Source organism: Ornithodoros turicata, unplaced genomic scaffold (genome assembly GCF_037126465.1).
Source record: "Ornithodoros turicata isolate Travis unplaced genomic scaffold, ASM3712646v1 Chromosome132, whole genome shotgun sequence".
NCBI lineage: Eukaryota > Metazoa > Arthropoda > Arachnida > Ixodida > Argasidae > Ornithodoros > Ornithodoros turicata.
In genome coordinates, this window is record NW_026999309.1 from 99,298 (window position 1) to 114,631 (window position 15,334).

The 15,334-nt window shown below is 46.6% G+C and overlaps 1 protein-coding gene across 2 annotated transcripts; it reads right to left on the reverse strand.

Moving 5' to 3' along the window:
- Window positions 1-1,140: 1,140 nt before the first annotated feature.
- LOC135372229 (zinc finger protein 14-like) lies at window positions 1,141-15,119 on the reverse strand. Of its 2 annotated transcripts, XM_064605904.1 has the most exons (5): window positions 14,800-15,119; window positions 9,832-9,980; window positions 5,356-5,772; window positions 2,966-3,129; window positions 1,141-2,898 (listed from the first exon to the last, which is right to left on the reverse strand). In XM_064605904.1, the coding sequence occupies exons 2-5, from the start codon at window positions 9,971-9,973 to the stop codon at window positions 2,884-2,886; spliced, it is 738 nt and encodes a 245-aa protein (XP_064461974.1). In that variant the 5' UTR covers window positions 9,974-9,980; window positions 14,800-15,119; the 3' UTR covers window positions 1,141-2,883. The 2 variants fall into 2 exon arrangements, with proteins under 2 accessions (XP_064461974.1, XP_064461973.1); XM_064605903.1 differs by having other exon boundaries at window positions 1,141-3,129.
- Window positions 15,120-15,334: the final 215 nt, after the last annotated feature.

The window sequence follows — 15,334 nt, forward strand, 5'->3', positions numbered from 1 at the left end:
CTGTGACCTTTTCCGTTTCTCTGTTTGCTTTATTTAAACCGCCGCGCTCTGTGTCCGTTATGGGAAGTGCCAGAAACGCGCACAGAGAAGAAACAGGGAACGAAATAGTTATATTGTGGCCACTCACTATAGTTACAGGTCAGTTAATGGTGCCGACACCCACCACCACCACCACAACTACTCTCGCAAAATGTTTCAAAATATGTGTTCCTGGCACACGGATCGGAAGGTGGCGCCAATGTCCTCTGAATGTCTGAATGTCCATTAGTTGAGTTAGTGGGACGTCCCGTGGATGTGGAAAAAAAGTGGGACAAATGGGCATCCACAGGACGTACAAAAGACTTCTACAGGCTCTGCGCGAGCCTCCCTGGGATATCCAAATCTCACGCTCAGGATGTTATGTGGATGTCGCTGGTATGTAGATGGTTTACTGGGTTATGTCATCGAATTCATAATCGGTTGACATTGGCATCACAGGCCCTGCCCAATCTTAGTTGAACAAAATTGTTCAGTTCAGTTTATTTTTGCATAAAAAGATGATGGGGGACTGCGCAAAAAGCAATTGAAATGTGCTTGACAAGGCCCAGCCTCCCTGCGTTACATTTGGCCATCAGCTGCGGTTAGTTTAACCAGAGGATTTTTTTTCTTTTTCACTTAACGTACGTCCAGCGCCTCCAGGGTGGCTTTTATACCCGGAAATTAGACTGAATTTTTTTCAGTGTTATTATTGAGGTTGACGGGAATTGTCCAACACCATTAACCACATTTGTAAAGCGATACAAATATCGTACACAAAGCTGCATTCACTCGAGTTCACATATTTTCTTGCCTTCTCTCCTGTTCTTTCATGGCACTTTAGGCCATAAAATGTGATCTTCAATCAATGACAGTATTCTATTCAGGAAGTAAGAACCACTGCCACTGAAATGAAGCTGAACCATTGTGCGCCCACAGGGAGCAAGATCCAAAGCGTCTGAATTGTTGGACAAAAGCAAAAACGATCTAGGCGTGTTGCACTCCTCCGCAGGCAACTCAATGTCTAACTCAACTGTTCACGCGCTGCACATATGCAGCGCCATTTTGTGTCCGAAATAACTTCCAAGTAACTCGTTTTTTTTAATAACTCCGTAACAGCGAATTACATTTCAGCCTGAGGAACTTCCTTATGAACTTAGTGACATTTTTTACACAGTAACTTAACTCGTAACAGGTTCTTTTTTATGGGTAACTTGTCGATCTATGCATATCAGCCATTGAAAAAGCATCAACTTTGAACTGCTCGTTTTTTCCATAAAAACTGTCCATAAAAATAAAATCATATTAAGAATCCATAAAAATTTCCATAAGAATAAAAATTCCATAACAAATGAAAAACACCCTGTATGATAGTGGAATCAGTACTAGTAGAAAGTACGTAGAAATAAATGCTCCATACATTTGAAAGACAGAGGGTGAAAAATCAAATTTTTTCCAACAATTTTTCCCCCGATCAGGGATATGGAACATGTTGATGCTGACTACGGTTCAACGATGCTAGTTCAAAGTCCACTCTCACGTATCCGTCGACGACGCTGAAAGCTCTACTGTTTCACAGTGCGTTCTCACTACCACAAGGAAGTTCCTTGGAACACAACACTATCCGTGTATCCACATGGGCGACATTCCCCGCAGATGCGGAAGACGCAAAAATCGTCATAGCCCGCTGAGCGCGAGTGCTCAACGTCCAGTGTTCAAGTACACTGCTAACCGTGGGGAATATCCTGCGACACAGTCACAAGATATTCTTAGCAGACAACAGGAAAGACGCTGACGGCCGCGTCTGCAAAGTGTCTTCTGCCCAGTGTCGCCTGCCAAGTGTCGCCTGCCAAGTGTCGCCTGCCAAGTGTCGCCTGCCCAGTGTCGCCTGCCCAGTGTCGCCTGCCCAGTGTCGCCTGCCCAGTGTCGCCTGCCCAGTGTCGCCTGCCCAGTGTCTTCTGCCCAGTGTCTTCTGCCCAGTGTCTTCTGCCCAGTGTCTTCTGCCCAGTGTCTTCTGCCCAGTGTCGCCTGCCAAGTGTCTTCTGCCCAGTGTCGCCTGCCAAGTGTCTTCTGCCCAGTGTCTTCTGCCAAGTGTCTTCTGCCAAGTGTCGCCTGCCAAGTGTCGCCTGCCAAGTGTCGCCTGCCAAGTGTCGCCTGCCAAGTGTCGCCTGCCAAGTGTCGCCTGCCAAGTGTCTTCTGCCCAGTGTCTTCTGCCCAGTGTCGCCTGCCCAGTGTCGCCTGCCAAGTGTCGTCTGCCCAGTGTCGCCTGCCAAGTGTCGTCTGGGAAGTGTCGCCTGCCAAGTGTCGTCTGGGAAGTGTCGTCTGCCAAGTGCGCAGTACGCCACTCCCGATGTTCCGCATCGTGTGAATGCTCGCATGACAGGGGGCAGAACTTTGTCTCTGCGAGCAGTGTTTTTTGCTTTTTCTTCCGCTAGAATCTTCCATCGGGATGTCGCTCGTGTGAATACGCACTATCCTGCGCGTGCGCCATCTCGTGTTCCCGACGGCGCTCTTGCCGCAGGAAAGACCCGCAGGTGGAGCACTCGTAGATGTCACGTTCCTTGTGTGTGTACCGGATGTGCTGTCTCAGGCTACCCTTCCCTGCAAAGCTTTTGGGACACAAGGGGCACAAGTGCGGCTTCTCACCCGTGTGGGTCCTCTCGTGTACCTCAACGTGGCACAACTGATTGCTGCAGTAATCGCAAAGCTTGCACTGGAATGTTCCGTGAAGCTGTCGCTCGTGTGAACACGCACTATCCTGCGCGTGTGCCATCTCGTGTTCTCGAAGGCGCTCTTGCCGCACGAAAGCCCCGCAGGTGGAGCACTCATAGATGCCACGGTCCTTGTGTGTGTACCGGACGTGCTTTCTCAGGCTACTCCTTCCTGCAAAGGTTTTGGAACACAGTGGGCACACTTGCGGCTTCTCACCCGTGTGGGTCCTCTCGTGTACCTCAACGTGGCACGACTGATTGCTGCAGTAATCGCAAAACTTGCACTGGAATTTCCCCTTTTTCTTGGCCCTGCAGGAAGGCATCTTGCGCCGCTCTTCCGAAGATACTGCGGTGCTCCGAGGGAAGCACTGGAAGGAACAGTCTTCTTCCTGCTTGGCGACGCCTGCAAGACAAACAGAGCGACCGTCAAGTTGTGCGTGCGGGGGGTAAAGTACGTTGCTCGCATGCTGCCTGTGGCGGGTAGTTCTCTTAGACTACACTCCGAGAAAAAAAGAGTGAAACGGGGAGTTAATTGCAGCTTCTACTCCCCTGGTCTGCCCCCCACCACAATTACTCCCTAATTTAGTCCCCTAACCTGACATTTACTTACCAGGACTGCAAACTGTCACTAAACTTCGCGCATGGTCTCCTGAATGCAACAGTCTATGTAAATATGTGCCCTTGGTCGATCCGAGCGGCATAAGGCTGTATAACGCAGACAACGTAGCAATTTGCCAGCCGCACAGAGTAAGAAACAGCTAGGGCACCTTTCTTCGCAAGTTGTGCCCTATGTATGGCGCAAGATTTTGTTTAACTCGATATACAGTGAAACCTTCCTATGTTGGACACCCGCGGTTCAGCCGAGGCGTGTCCTACCTATAGAGGTGTCCGAGTTACAGAATGAGGGAAACAAAAAAATGGAAAAGATCACAGCTGTGTTGCCAGAAATGTCGCCCTTCTTCAATTTATGGCCCTTAGCCGAGTTCGAGGTAACGCTGTGGTAACTTTCAGAGGAACTCGTTCCTTTTTTAGGTAACTTTGCCAAAGTAACTTAAGTTAAGTTCCAAGTTACTTTTAACTCGATTTTCACTCACGTCCACATATTTTCTTGCTTTCTCTCCGGTTCCTTCGTGGAATTTTTTGCCATAAAACGTGATATTCAATCAATTACAGTATTTTATTCAGGAAGTAAGAACCGCTGCCATTGAAATGAAGCTGAACCATTGTGCGCCCACAGGCCCACGCCCACAGGCCACACGCCCACAGGCCACACGCCCACAGACCTCTACCAGAGAAACATTCGTCATGTCATAGACAGACTGAAACCGAAACAAATCGGAAGGAGAGGGCTGGGTTCCACGAACGGGCACTTGTTCGCTGCCTCCCACTGAAAGAAAAGTAGGACCGAGGGTCGCGTCCCTTTAAGGGACCATATCGTAATCCCCTCAAGACCGTGGCTCTTGGGCGCGACCTTGTTCACCTCTAGCTTCGAGCGTAGTTCAATTCTACCAAATTTTGGCGCTGTTGAACACTATGACGTCATTTGTTTACAAACAGGGAGAGGTCTATTGTTGAACATAAACGAAAACGATCTAAGCATGTTGCGCTCCTCCGCAGGCAACTCCAGGTCTAACTCAACTGCTCACGCGCGCTGCACCTGCGTAATGGTATTTTGTGTCCGAAGTACCTTGGAAGTAACTCGTTCTTTTTTATAAGTAACTCAGTAACTGCGAGTTACATTTCAGGCTGAAGAACTTCGTTATTAACTTAGTTACATTTTGCACACGGTAACTTAACTTGTAACGAGTTCTTTTTGATGGGTAACTTCTCAATCTATGGTCCTTAGTGGTTCCTCTACCCACTCTTCACTAATAATTATTAGCGATTTTAGTAGATTCAATTCCGTTCAGATTCCACTCAATGGCATTACCTCTGGAGCTTTTCGAGCAGCGAGGACTTGTCCTCTGGTGCGTCATCCCGTTTTTAATTGCTTTGGTAAAGTGCGCATTTAAAGGCTCTAGACAAACCGAAGACAAGTGCTTACATAAAGAATTACAATGTAGACTGACAGCACTTGTTTTTGGACTCGAAATACTAAAGCAACAAAATGCTGAGACCAGTATAGGGGAAAAAAGGGGCGAAAGTCAAGTCCACTGGCCCATTTTGGTGCAGAGATGGGTCGATATTGAGGTAATTTGGCCAGGATTTTGTCCGACTTAGTAGGGAAAACCCTGTCCTACTTCCGAGATAGGGAGGTGTCCGACAGAGAATTTCGTCCTTATGTAGTTTCAATGGCCGTGCAATGAGATCTTGTCCGACATGGGGAGTTGTCTGATGTAGGGAGGTGTCTGACTTTGGAGGTTTTACTGTATCACGGTTGACGGTTTGCTTCAAAGTATTTTCATGCAAGCACACCAATTATGTACCCGGGACTCTTAAAACAGCGCGTGAAATTGCGGTGACCACTCTGTAGAGTGTATTTACTCCCGTGCAACTACTCTCGAAAGGGACTATCTTTTGTGGCAACGCACTTGTTCCCCAAAAGAAGTAAAAGTACTCCTTTTTTTTTTTTCTTAGAGTGTACCGTTGGTCCTGATGAACTGTTTAAAAACATCTGCCTGAAACTTACTGAATCCCTCGGAACCTTCCTCTCCTGCGGGCGCACCCTTGCACGATCCCGCGGACGCTCTTCTTCTTGCTGAGAGAAGCCTCTCGAGGGCTCGTTGATGGTCCGGTCTCGGCTGCTGGGACTTCATGTGCGCCATCAGGTAACTCTCGTGCGTGAACGCGATGGAACACACTTCGCAGAATTTAGGGCGGTGTGTGTCCCTTCGGTGTGTCCCTTCGGTGTGTGTCCCTTCTCTGGTGTGTGTCCCTTCGTGGCCTTCGACGTCAGACGCGTGCACGCTGGAGTAACTGCAGTGTCGGCACTTGAACGTCTCGCTGTCGGCCCCGCGTCGCTCCTTCCTGGAATCCTCTTCCAGGGCGGATGCGATGCCACGAGGGAAATCTTCGAAGGATATGTCTTCCCCCGCCTCCGTGTCACCTGTAACCATAGAAACCATGAGGAGAGAGGCTAGAAGAAAAGCTGGGAAAGAGAGTAGCGACGGGGAGGGGCCTAGAAGTTGTGCGGGGACAACAACTCCTCGTAACGTTCAAGTCTCGGAGGCGCCACGGTCGGTGTTGTGTGCTCGGCCATGACCTTTTAACACGACCTACTGGATTGCAGTGATGGCCACTAGCTACCTCTACAGTAGTTTCACTATAACTACTAACTATGTATGTGTTTGTCCTTTCTGTGTTGCTCCAGCCACAGAACGTCAGTTCTCTCTTGTTCAACAGTTGCCGCTTGCGTCGATCCCGTCGTATGATTGTGTGTATGAGTGAGAAAAATGTAAGAGGGAAAGGGGGATGAGTGAGAGAGGGTGGCTGGTTTGTCCCTTTAGATGACGCACCATTGGAAGTCGCTGAGAAGGCATGTTAGCTTAGCTTAATAGCTCAATTGGTAGAGCCCTGGACCGGTAATCCAGAAGATGTGGGTTCGAGTCCTACAGCTGGCTAACCCTTTCAGTGACTTTCCTCTTTCATCAAACTACTAACTACTTTCTAACGTAGTTTAACTAGTAGTTCAACTATTTTTAAGGGGAGGTAGTTAAAACCACTTCTTTAACTACTGCAACGTAGTTTAACTACATCTCTAACTACTTGACGTTGTCCATCAGCACCAATCCCATTCTATAGTGTTCTTGGACACCGAAATATATGAATCACAAGCAGAGATGAAAGTGAAGATTTAGTACCTACGCAAGGCACAATTGCTCTGCACCTCCAATCTCAAACTCGAAATAGTAGTTTAACTAGTAGTTGCACACTACATTTCTGCAAGCAGTTGATAACTACTTTTTAACTACAATCACATACTTTAACTGGTAGTTCAACTACATGTAGTCAACTACTGGCCATCACTGCTAGATTATAACGATCATGTTATAATTGGCAACTGCTATGAGGAGCCCATCTGCGTGATCCGCTAGGGCAGCGTTTCCCAAACTTTTGGCGGTGACGGACCCCCGGAAGCGATGAGAACCAATTCACGGACCCCCCCCCCCCCCACACACACACACATGCAACGCAATTGCATGTTTGTCTGCTCCGTTTCGAGCCAAGATAACACACTGCTACGCCATTCCGTACTTTTTCTTCGATGGTGCACTGCTTGTCAACTCTCAAGATTGATAATACCAAACAGAGGTATCATCTGTAGTGCCACCATCGCTGCAAGAGGTCCGCAGGCTGCAAAATATAAAATGCGCTAAACACAGGCGAACTCGAAGCAAAACGATATGACGCACTGTATTTCCCATGCTAGCCAGTGCATAACCAGCAACCTCGTCAGCTGCTGCGTGCTTTCGATACAGCTTCAGAAACGATTCCGGACTGGTTTCTTCTTCTTGTTTGAATGTGTATGACGCGGACAAACGTGCATTGCGGGACTTTTCTATCAGAAATTAGAAGCTAGCCATTGAAGCATGCTTGCAACAATTTTGGAAGTTCTGGGTGTTTGGAAATCGGGCAGCATGTACGAGCGCGTGTTTGTGGGGACGAAAATCCTCACTGAAATGTGAGAGACTGTCGCGGACCCCCACGGACACTCTCGCGGACCCCCAGGGGTCCGCGGACCACACTTTGGGAAACACTGCGCTAGGGGTCCTACTCATCATGATTGGACAATGGAAATCTGAATTTTGAACGAGCAGAAGCAGACGTACGGCTACCCTAGCAGACGATAGCAACAGCTCCAATGAAAACGCGTCGAATGATGATGATAATCAACTTCAGAAAGAAGCATCTGTGTAAGTATAAGTATAAAGTAAGTAAGTATAAGCATCAAGTATAAAGTATTGCAGAAATTGAGGAAGCCATAACCGGGCCGATGAGCAGCGCCACCACTACCTTCCAAATGCGGCGCTGGGAAGATGTGCCGATGACATTGAACATTGTCGTAATAATCTAGTATATCGTGCCTTTGTACACGTGAAGACCAGGCACATTCGGCACCTTGGTAGCCAATCCAAATCGAGATTGCTTCCGCTGGGTCGGTGTGCTATGCCGTGTGCGAATTGCGTTTGTTTTGTCCGCTCTCATTGTGCGAGCCTTGACTGAGTCTTATTCCTTAAGGGGGAATCACTTCAGAAATCTATGGGCGATTTTCGTTCGCACAAGGCCCGTAAACATTCTAAACTATCATCATAGCATTGCTACTGGCGTGTTCTCTTAGCTTTCCTCTAGTCAATGACGTATTTATTACGGGACAAGGTTGAGACGTCGATTTTTCATAAATTAAAGTTTGGTGCGTCTCGAACATGTGCTGCCATCTCGATAGAGTGTCGCACACCAAAATATTTGCGAATTCTCGCTCAATACCAATCGACGAATAGTCCTGGAATTCTACAAAATGTGTCATTGACAGGAGCCAGAGCCGTTTATAGAGAGAGTTTGGCCATTGGGAGGAGCCTAACATAAAGCGCGTCATGCGACGTCACGGCAGAACGACCTCCCTCGTCGCGCTCTATTGTTGTCCAGTCGTCAACCGGTCGGACGCCATATTGATGCTGATCGTTGTTTACTATCCAAGGAGAGAACCCAAGCAGCACAATGTACTGAAAGTCGAGTGCAATAGGGGTGGACGGTATGTGTCTTATCGATGTTCCTTAGTTTCACGAGTCTGTTCAAGGCCTTCCACCTACCCGTCCACCCCTATTGCACCCGACTTTCAGTACATTTTGCTGCTTGGGAAGACACGTGCGTACTTCTTGCTTCGAAGGCCTTTCGTCCTTGAACTGTTTCTGTTCGGCAACAAAGCCCCCCTTATCACTTACGCCAGTGGGTCATAAGCCGGTTATTCCTGTAGATTACACTCAACACGGCCACGAAGGTGTCGACCAGCTGGCGGACAGCATCAATATGGCGCGGACTAGATGGCTGATAAGCGGTATTCCGCTCGGATTCCGGCTTTTTGGGCGGCGCAACGACGACTCTGACGTCAAAATAAGCTCCTCCCATGAGGCGGCAAAAGATCAAAGAATGGCCAAGCTCTCCCTATAAATGGCTCTGGGTAAAGCAAGGAGAACGCGCCAGTACTTCTCTTTCGACGATATTTTACGCCGTTTCTCAGCGATGTGCGAACAAACTTTCTCTACTGTCTTCCGCAGAAGTGGTTCCGGCTTGAAAGGAGACTCCGGAAACGATTCGAAAAAAAAAAACTTTAGGTGAGCGTCTTACCTAACGCGGATCGCTTCCTTGATACCGAATACCACATTCGCATTCATTTTTTTGTGCGAGTAATTAATTCGTAAATGAGGACAATACCAAACCGAAACCAGCATGCAAAGCGTACAGCGGTTCGCTCGGAGGAAGATACTGTGACGTCACCTGGCATTGTCGTCTGCTACGAAGCTTCCACGCGGGATGACGTCGGCAGTGTGGAAGTACAGGGTGTGTGCAGAAAAACATGACCCGCGTTTAGGCACATAGCTTGTTGCCTACCTAACTAACGAACTTCCGGTGGCGCACGATGGCGCATTTATGCGTGCGAAATCTGTAGAAAAATTGTGGAAGCCATACCCAGCTTAAAAAATAAACGGAACGACGAAAACGTCGGCTTCCGTGCATCAGAATAGGGCAACATGGTGGACAATAGGGTGTATGTGAAAGGGCAACGTGGTGCACGTAGGAGAGTTGTGTTCAAGTACCGCTAGGGGAGCTATCGGTGCATAAATCGAAACGATGTCCCACATGGATGCTCATCGGTAGTACCCCTAGCGGTGCCTGCACATAACTCTCATGAGACGGAAATGCACTACAATGCACTGTCATGACCGCCCTATTCTAATGCATGGAAGCCCATGTTTTCGCGCTCTGTTTATTTTTTTACACTGAATATGGCTTCCAGGATTTTTTTGTAGCTTTCGGACGCATAAATACGCCGTCGTGCGCCACCGGAAGTTCCTCGGCTAAGTAGACAACGAGTTACATGTAAAAGTGCGGGTCATGTTTTTCTGCACACACTCTGTACTTATACAGTGCTGAAAATACTTGTACGTACCTACGTACGTTATGCGAAACGTGCTGTCTGTCTGTGTGCCTCTGGAACGCTTCTGAGGATGTATCTGCGTGCCCACGGACCACATGGCAACAACTGAGCCGTCGCAGATGGATCGCAGTGATGACAGTGTCCGTGCAGACATTTTATCCCTGCAAAGGAAGTGATCCCTCACACTCTAAGAAAAAAAGGGGTACTTTTAGGGACTAAATGCATTGCCACAAAAAAAAATAGTCCCTTTCGGGAGTAAATGGATGTCACAGAGTGGAGACTGGATTTCACGCGCTGTTGTAAGAGTCCCAGGTACATAATTCGTGTGCATGCATGAAAATACTTTGAAGCAAACCGTCAACCGTGATATATCGAGTCATATAAAATCTTGCGCCATACATAGGGCACAATTTGCGAAGAAAGATGCGCTAACTGTTTCTTACTCTCTGTGGTTGGAAAATTGCTAAGTTGGCTGAGTAATACAGCTTTATGCCATCAAAATGACCAAGGGCCAGTGGCGTCGGAACTAATTTTTCACTGGGGGAGCGAAAAAAAAGTGCTACATTAAACATCATCATCATCATCACTTATTTTCCTTGAGTGATCATGGTACAGTGGCTGTACTCATGGTGGCGTTATACATGGTTGCTGCACGAACTGTAAACGTGTACCTAGCAAATGACATGTGCATATTTGTACAGTAGAGCTAAAGTAACATTGCAGAAGTACTGTAATTAAATAGCGCTTGTTGGTGAATTAGTTCAGTGCGTCCGGCTTTTTTTACTTCTGCGCAGTGCCTAGACCTCTATGGCAAGTAATGTGTAGGGAACTTCGGGTACTTGTCCCCTGGAATCGCCGTCGCGGCATGTACATGTGCCGGGACTGGAAGCGAATATCGTCTGATCCGCAAGCCTTCTGCGAATAAACCAGACTTTCCTGGGCCGGTCTGGAGCTCAGCAAGAATGTGTCCCTTTGTCGTTATAACTCCCGGGCGACTCAATAAGAAAAATGAAAACAGCGGGTAAATTTTGAACATCGGTACGATGGAAAGCGTGGGGTCACCAATCAGGTTAACAGTTAGAATATTCTACTATGACGGGTGGAGATATACACAATATATATAAGACAACAAACAAGCTGCGATACATATCCCACTCCAGAGGTGTTGCCTTCTCCGATGTCTATGGCATTTAATAATCCTGTAACGCTGCTGCAGTCGAGGACTCGGTGGCGCTCCCTCGACGTTGCCACTGCCGACACATGAACACAACACCGGTGCGAAGTTTCGTCTCAGTTCATCGCACTTGTCCTACTACAGGTCTTGTACGCTAGCTCGAAGTGGGCACCCTGGCCACAACCGACTGAAATCTGTGGCTGCGCCTCGCAAACCGCCATTATAACGACCCTCTGTCTTCAACCGGGCGGTTCCTTGGTATCCTTATTTCCCCTAGATGTCTGGTGTCTTGCGTGCCTTTCGCGATTCCCGTTTGCGCCTCTGTCGCCCCCCCCTCCCCAACCCCGTGGATTGAGTCTGGGAATGCTCGCGCCCCCCGTTACACACTTTCTGACTGATTTATTGCACTCCGTACCACAAACCTTGCCATGGTCAACTCCAGAACCCTGTGAACCTGACACCATTGGCATGTAGCTCTTCTCAAACGGTCTCCGCGCACAGTGACAGTGGTAGGATCTCTGTTTATTGTTCTCTAAATTTATGGCCACCGAAAGAACACATGCACGCGCGGGCCATTCCGTTAGACCGTATAAGATTACGACGCTGGGCTGACACTGGGGGAGCCGTGCTCCCCCATTCGTAAATGAGGGGGAGCCGTCGCTCCCCCTGTTCCGGCGCCCCTGCCAAGGGCACATATTTACGAAGACTGTCGCATTCAGGAGACCATTGGAGAAGTTCAGTGACATTTTTTCTGTCCTGGGGAGTAAATGTCGGGACTAAATTTCGGGTTAGGGGACTAAAATAGGGAGTAATTGCAATCTAGGGGAGTAGACTCCCCGTTTTACTTCGTTTTTTCTTAGGGTGCAGGTGTCCACACTCTTAAGAAAAAAAGGAGTGAAATGCGGAGTAATTGCAGCTTCTACTCCCCCTTAGATTGCAATTATACTCTCCCTTTTTGGTCCCCTAACTCCGACATTTACTCCCCAGGACTGCAAATTGTCACTGAACTTTGCGAATGGTCTCCTGAATGCAACAGTATACGTATATACAGGGTGTTTCAAAAAACGTGTCATTCGCACTTTATAAAAAAACGGGACGACGGAAAAATACGGGGTAAACGGCATTTGTGTGGCAACTGAATTTGCCACCTTTTTTTTCGAAAAAATATTTTCATTTGATTTTAATTGAAATAAATTGAATTTCTTTAATTGAACTCCAAAATTTCCCACGTCAACCTCAAGTTTTTTTTACAGAATTAGAGAGCCCGTAGCGAACTTAGTCAGATCCACTAAGAAATCCGCTCGATATTGCAAATGGAACTGCCCAAAAAAAGTCCCGAAATTGCGGCTTCCAAGTTTGGGGTATTCAACGGCGCACCAAATCAGACGCAAAGATTCGTGGAGAGGAGGACTGCTCCTGCCCCCCCAAAAAAAACGTTAGGTTGAGTTGGGAAATTTTGGAGTTCAATTAAAAAAATTCAATTTATGTTAATTAAAATCAAATTAAAATATTTTTGCAAGATGGCAAATTCAGTTGCCACACAAGTGCCCTTTACCCCGTATTTTTCCGTCGCCCCGTTTTTTTATAAAGTCCGAATGACACGTTTTTTGAAACACCCTGTATGTGCTCTGGATCAATTTGATGGCATAAAGCTGTATTACTCAGCCAACTTAGCAATTTTCCACCCACACAGAGTAAGAAACAGTTAGCGCTGCTTTCTTCGCAAATTGTGCTGCTATGTACGTTGTAAGATTTTATATCACTCGACAAACCACTGTTGACTGTTCGATTCGAAGTATTTTCGTGCATGCGCACTAATTTCGTTGCTGGGACTCTTAGAACAGAGCATGAAATGCAGTCTCCGCTCTGTGACATTCGTTTACTTTCGTGTATTTACTCCCGAAAGGGAGTATTTTTTTGTGGCAATGCAATTACAATGAAGTATTGCGCCCATAATTAGCGACTTCGTTAGCAAAAATTGATAGGAAGGTTATGGGTAGCTGCAGCGAATTAGGCATGTTAACTGTCATGAGATATGTGGATATTTTCTCTTATGTGCCCCAAATGAAGTCAGGGAGATTGAGGTCAAAGAAATTTTTGAAAAAAGCGTGGAAGGTTTGAAGTTTACCTTGGAGACACAGGTACAGGGGAGATTGCAATTTCTTGACCTTGCTATCTTTGCGCAGGTGTTTGTTAGCAGTACAAACAAAGATGTAAAAAGCCTTTAACCCCGTATGGGTCTTGTATTTCAAAGACCGTAAAAAAATGGTGTAGCTAGATCGTAATTAATAACGCTCTGAGCAGGTGCTGCATCCACCTGCTGAAAGCTGGTTGTGTAGAGCAAATTCAGAGGTTAGAAGAAGCAGGATATCCTGAGAACATCATTAGGGATATCTTAAACAGAATCATCAGAGAAATAAGTGGTGGCAAAAAAACCGAAAGCCCTGAAAGAAGGAACTTTGGGGTAATTACAGATACCCATAAAGCCTCCCACAGGATAAAAAAAGTAGCTAGCAAGTACAGTGTTGAAGTAGTCTTTCGTAAAAAAACCACTTAAGATCTCTGATTAGGAAGGTAAATCAGGAGCAGTTACCTCGGTGCTCTATAAGTCATGAAAATCAGTTTGTGGACTGTACAGTTGGGGTTGTTTATCGCATACCGTTTAGTTGCGGACATGAATATATCGGGCAAACATCCCGGTGCATTAATGTTATAGGTTAAAGGAACATCGTTATTCGGTTAGCAGGGGGTATGGAAACTTGGTTGAGCATTTAAAAAGTTGCCAGGGTTGTGTTGCTAAATTCCATATGAGACATGCTGATAACTGCTCCAGTCTTGAAGTTTTTGGAAGATTCAAACAGGAGGGACGCAAGATAAGTCTTGTGTTTTTGATAGAGATAAAGCCACTAGGCATGCTGAGAATGTGATTGGGAACCTTGCTGAAGAGGGCGTTGTTGTTCAGGATATAAAGCGGGTTTGATAATAATAAATCCTTGTTCGTCAGTCTGCGCCTGTGAGTTGTGTCGTCTTTTGACCTGTTCCCCGGCACGGGGGTTTTATCGCTTTTAAAGTATGCTGCACCGAACAGCCCAATTTTTAACCATTTTCGAAGACGGGAGTCAAGTCCTGTAGATCACATAAACAAAATACAGAAACCGGTTTCTGTATTTTGTTTACGTAACCTCATTTATCAGTAAACTACCCTAAGGCACGATCGCTTTGTTTAGTGATAAGTTAGGTAACATTAGAGTTACCGAAGTATAGCTCAAAATTCATTATTGAAGTGGATTTGGAGGCAAGGCAAGCTACCGTGGCCCTATTAATCCAACTTCACTAAACTAACCTAAGACATCGTCAACTTGGTTAGTTTAGTGATAAGTTAGATTAATGGGGCCCTGACAGCTTCCCCCTCCAAATCCGTTTCAATAATGAGATGAAGCCGCCTAGGAGAATGACGACACAAAACAAAAGAATACAATTGTTTCGTACGAGAAATGGCGAAGAAATCAGCAAAATCGCGCTAAACAGCGAAGAATTCAACACACGAAGTCGCTTAAAGTTTGCTTGACCGCAATGCACAGAAGTTCGAGGTGAAGCCAACTTTCAAATTGTGACGCCTACCCAAGGAATGCCCTGTATTTCTATTTGTTCCACTTCCGTTACAAACCACGAAGTTTATCTTGGTGTACCCTGGAGATTTCAATGTGAAAATCGTTCGGCGGACTTGAACTACGGCTTATATTTTTAGACTCGGTATATGGCCTTCCATCACTTCCACGCATTATTTCGCTTTTAAACAAACTCACCAACTTTTAAAAGTCACCAGTCCCACTGTTATAGTACACAGCACTGTTATAGTACAGCCATTGGTTCCAACAGGTTTCAGGACGTTCGGTCGGTGGATGGCAGTCGCCTGTTTATGCCGAACGCTTACGGTGAGGACAAGCGTGTTTACAAGTCTCTGCGAAAGGGCTTCCTAGAGGTAGTACAGTCTTAATAGTTGAGGGTATCACGCGTCCATCCACAATTAATGCACAGAAACATGCTGTAAGACGAATAAGAACGACAAACAGAATAAATAGTTCGTTCGCCGTTCTTCACTGCAACTGCTGCACTTCAAAACACAAAGCTCTGGGCGGCGACATGACGTGGTGACGATGTTGATGAAAAAGGTCGCCTGTTCGATGTTGGTACGTCCGTTGAAATCAGATTGATAACTAAAACCTCAAACAACGTCGGTTCAGTGACGACATCTTTTTTTTTTTCTGAAATCGTGGTTTAAGATTTGGTGGCGTTGAAATTTGGCGATCAGCAAGCCGTACTAGTTTTCATGACGAAAAC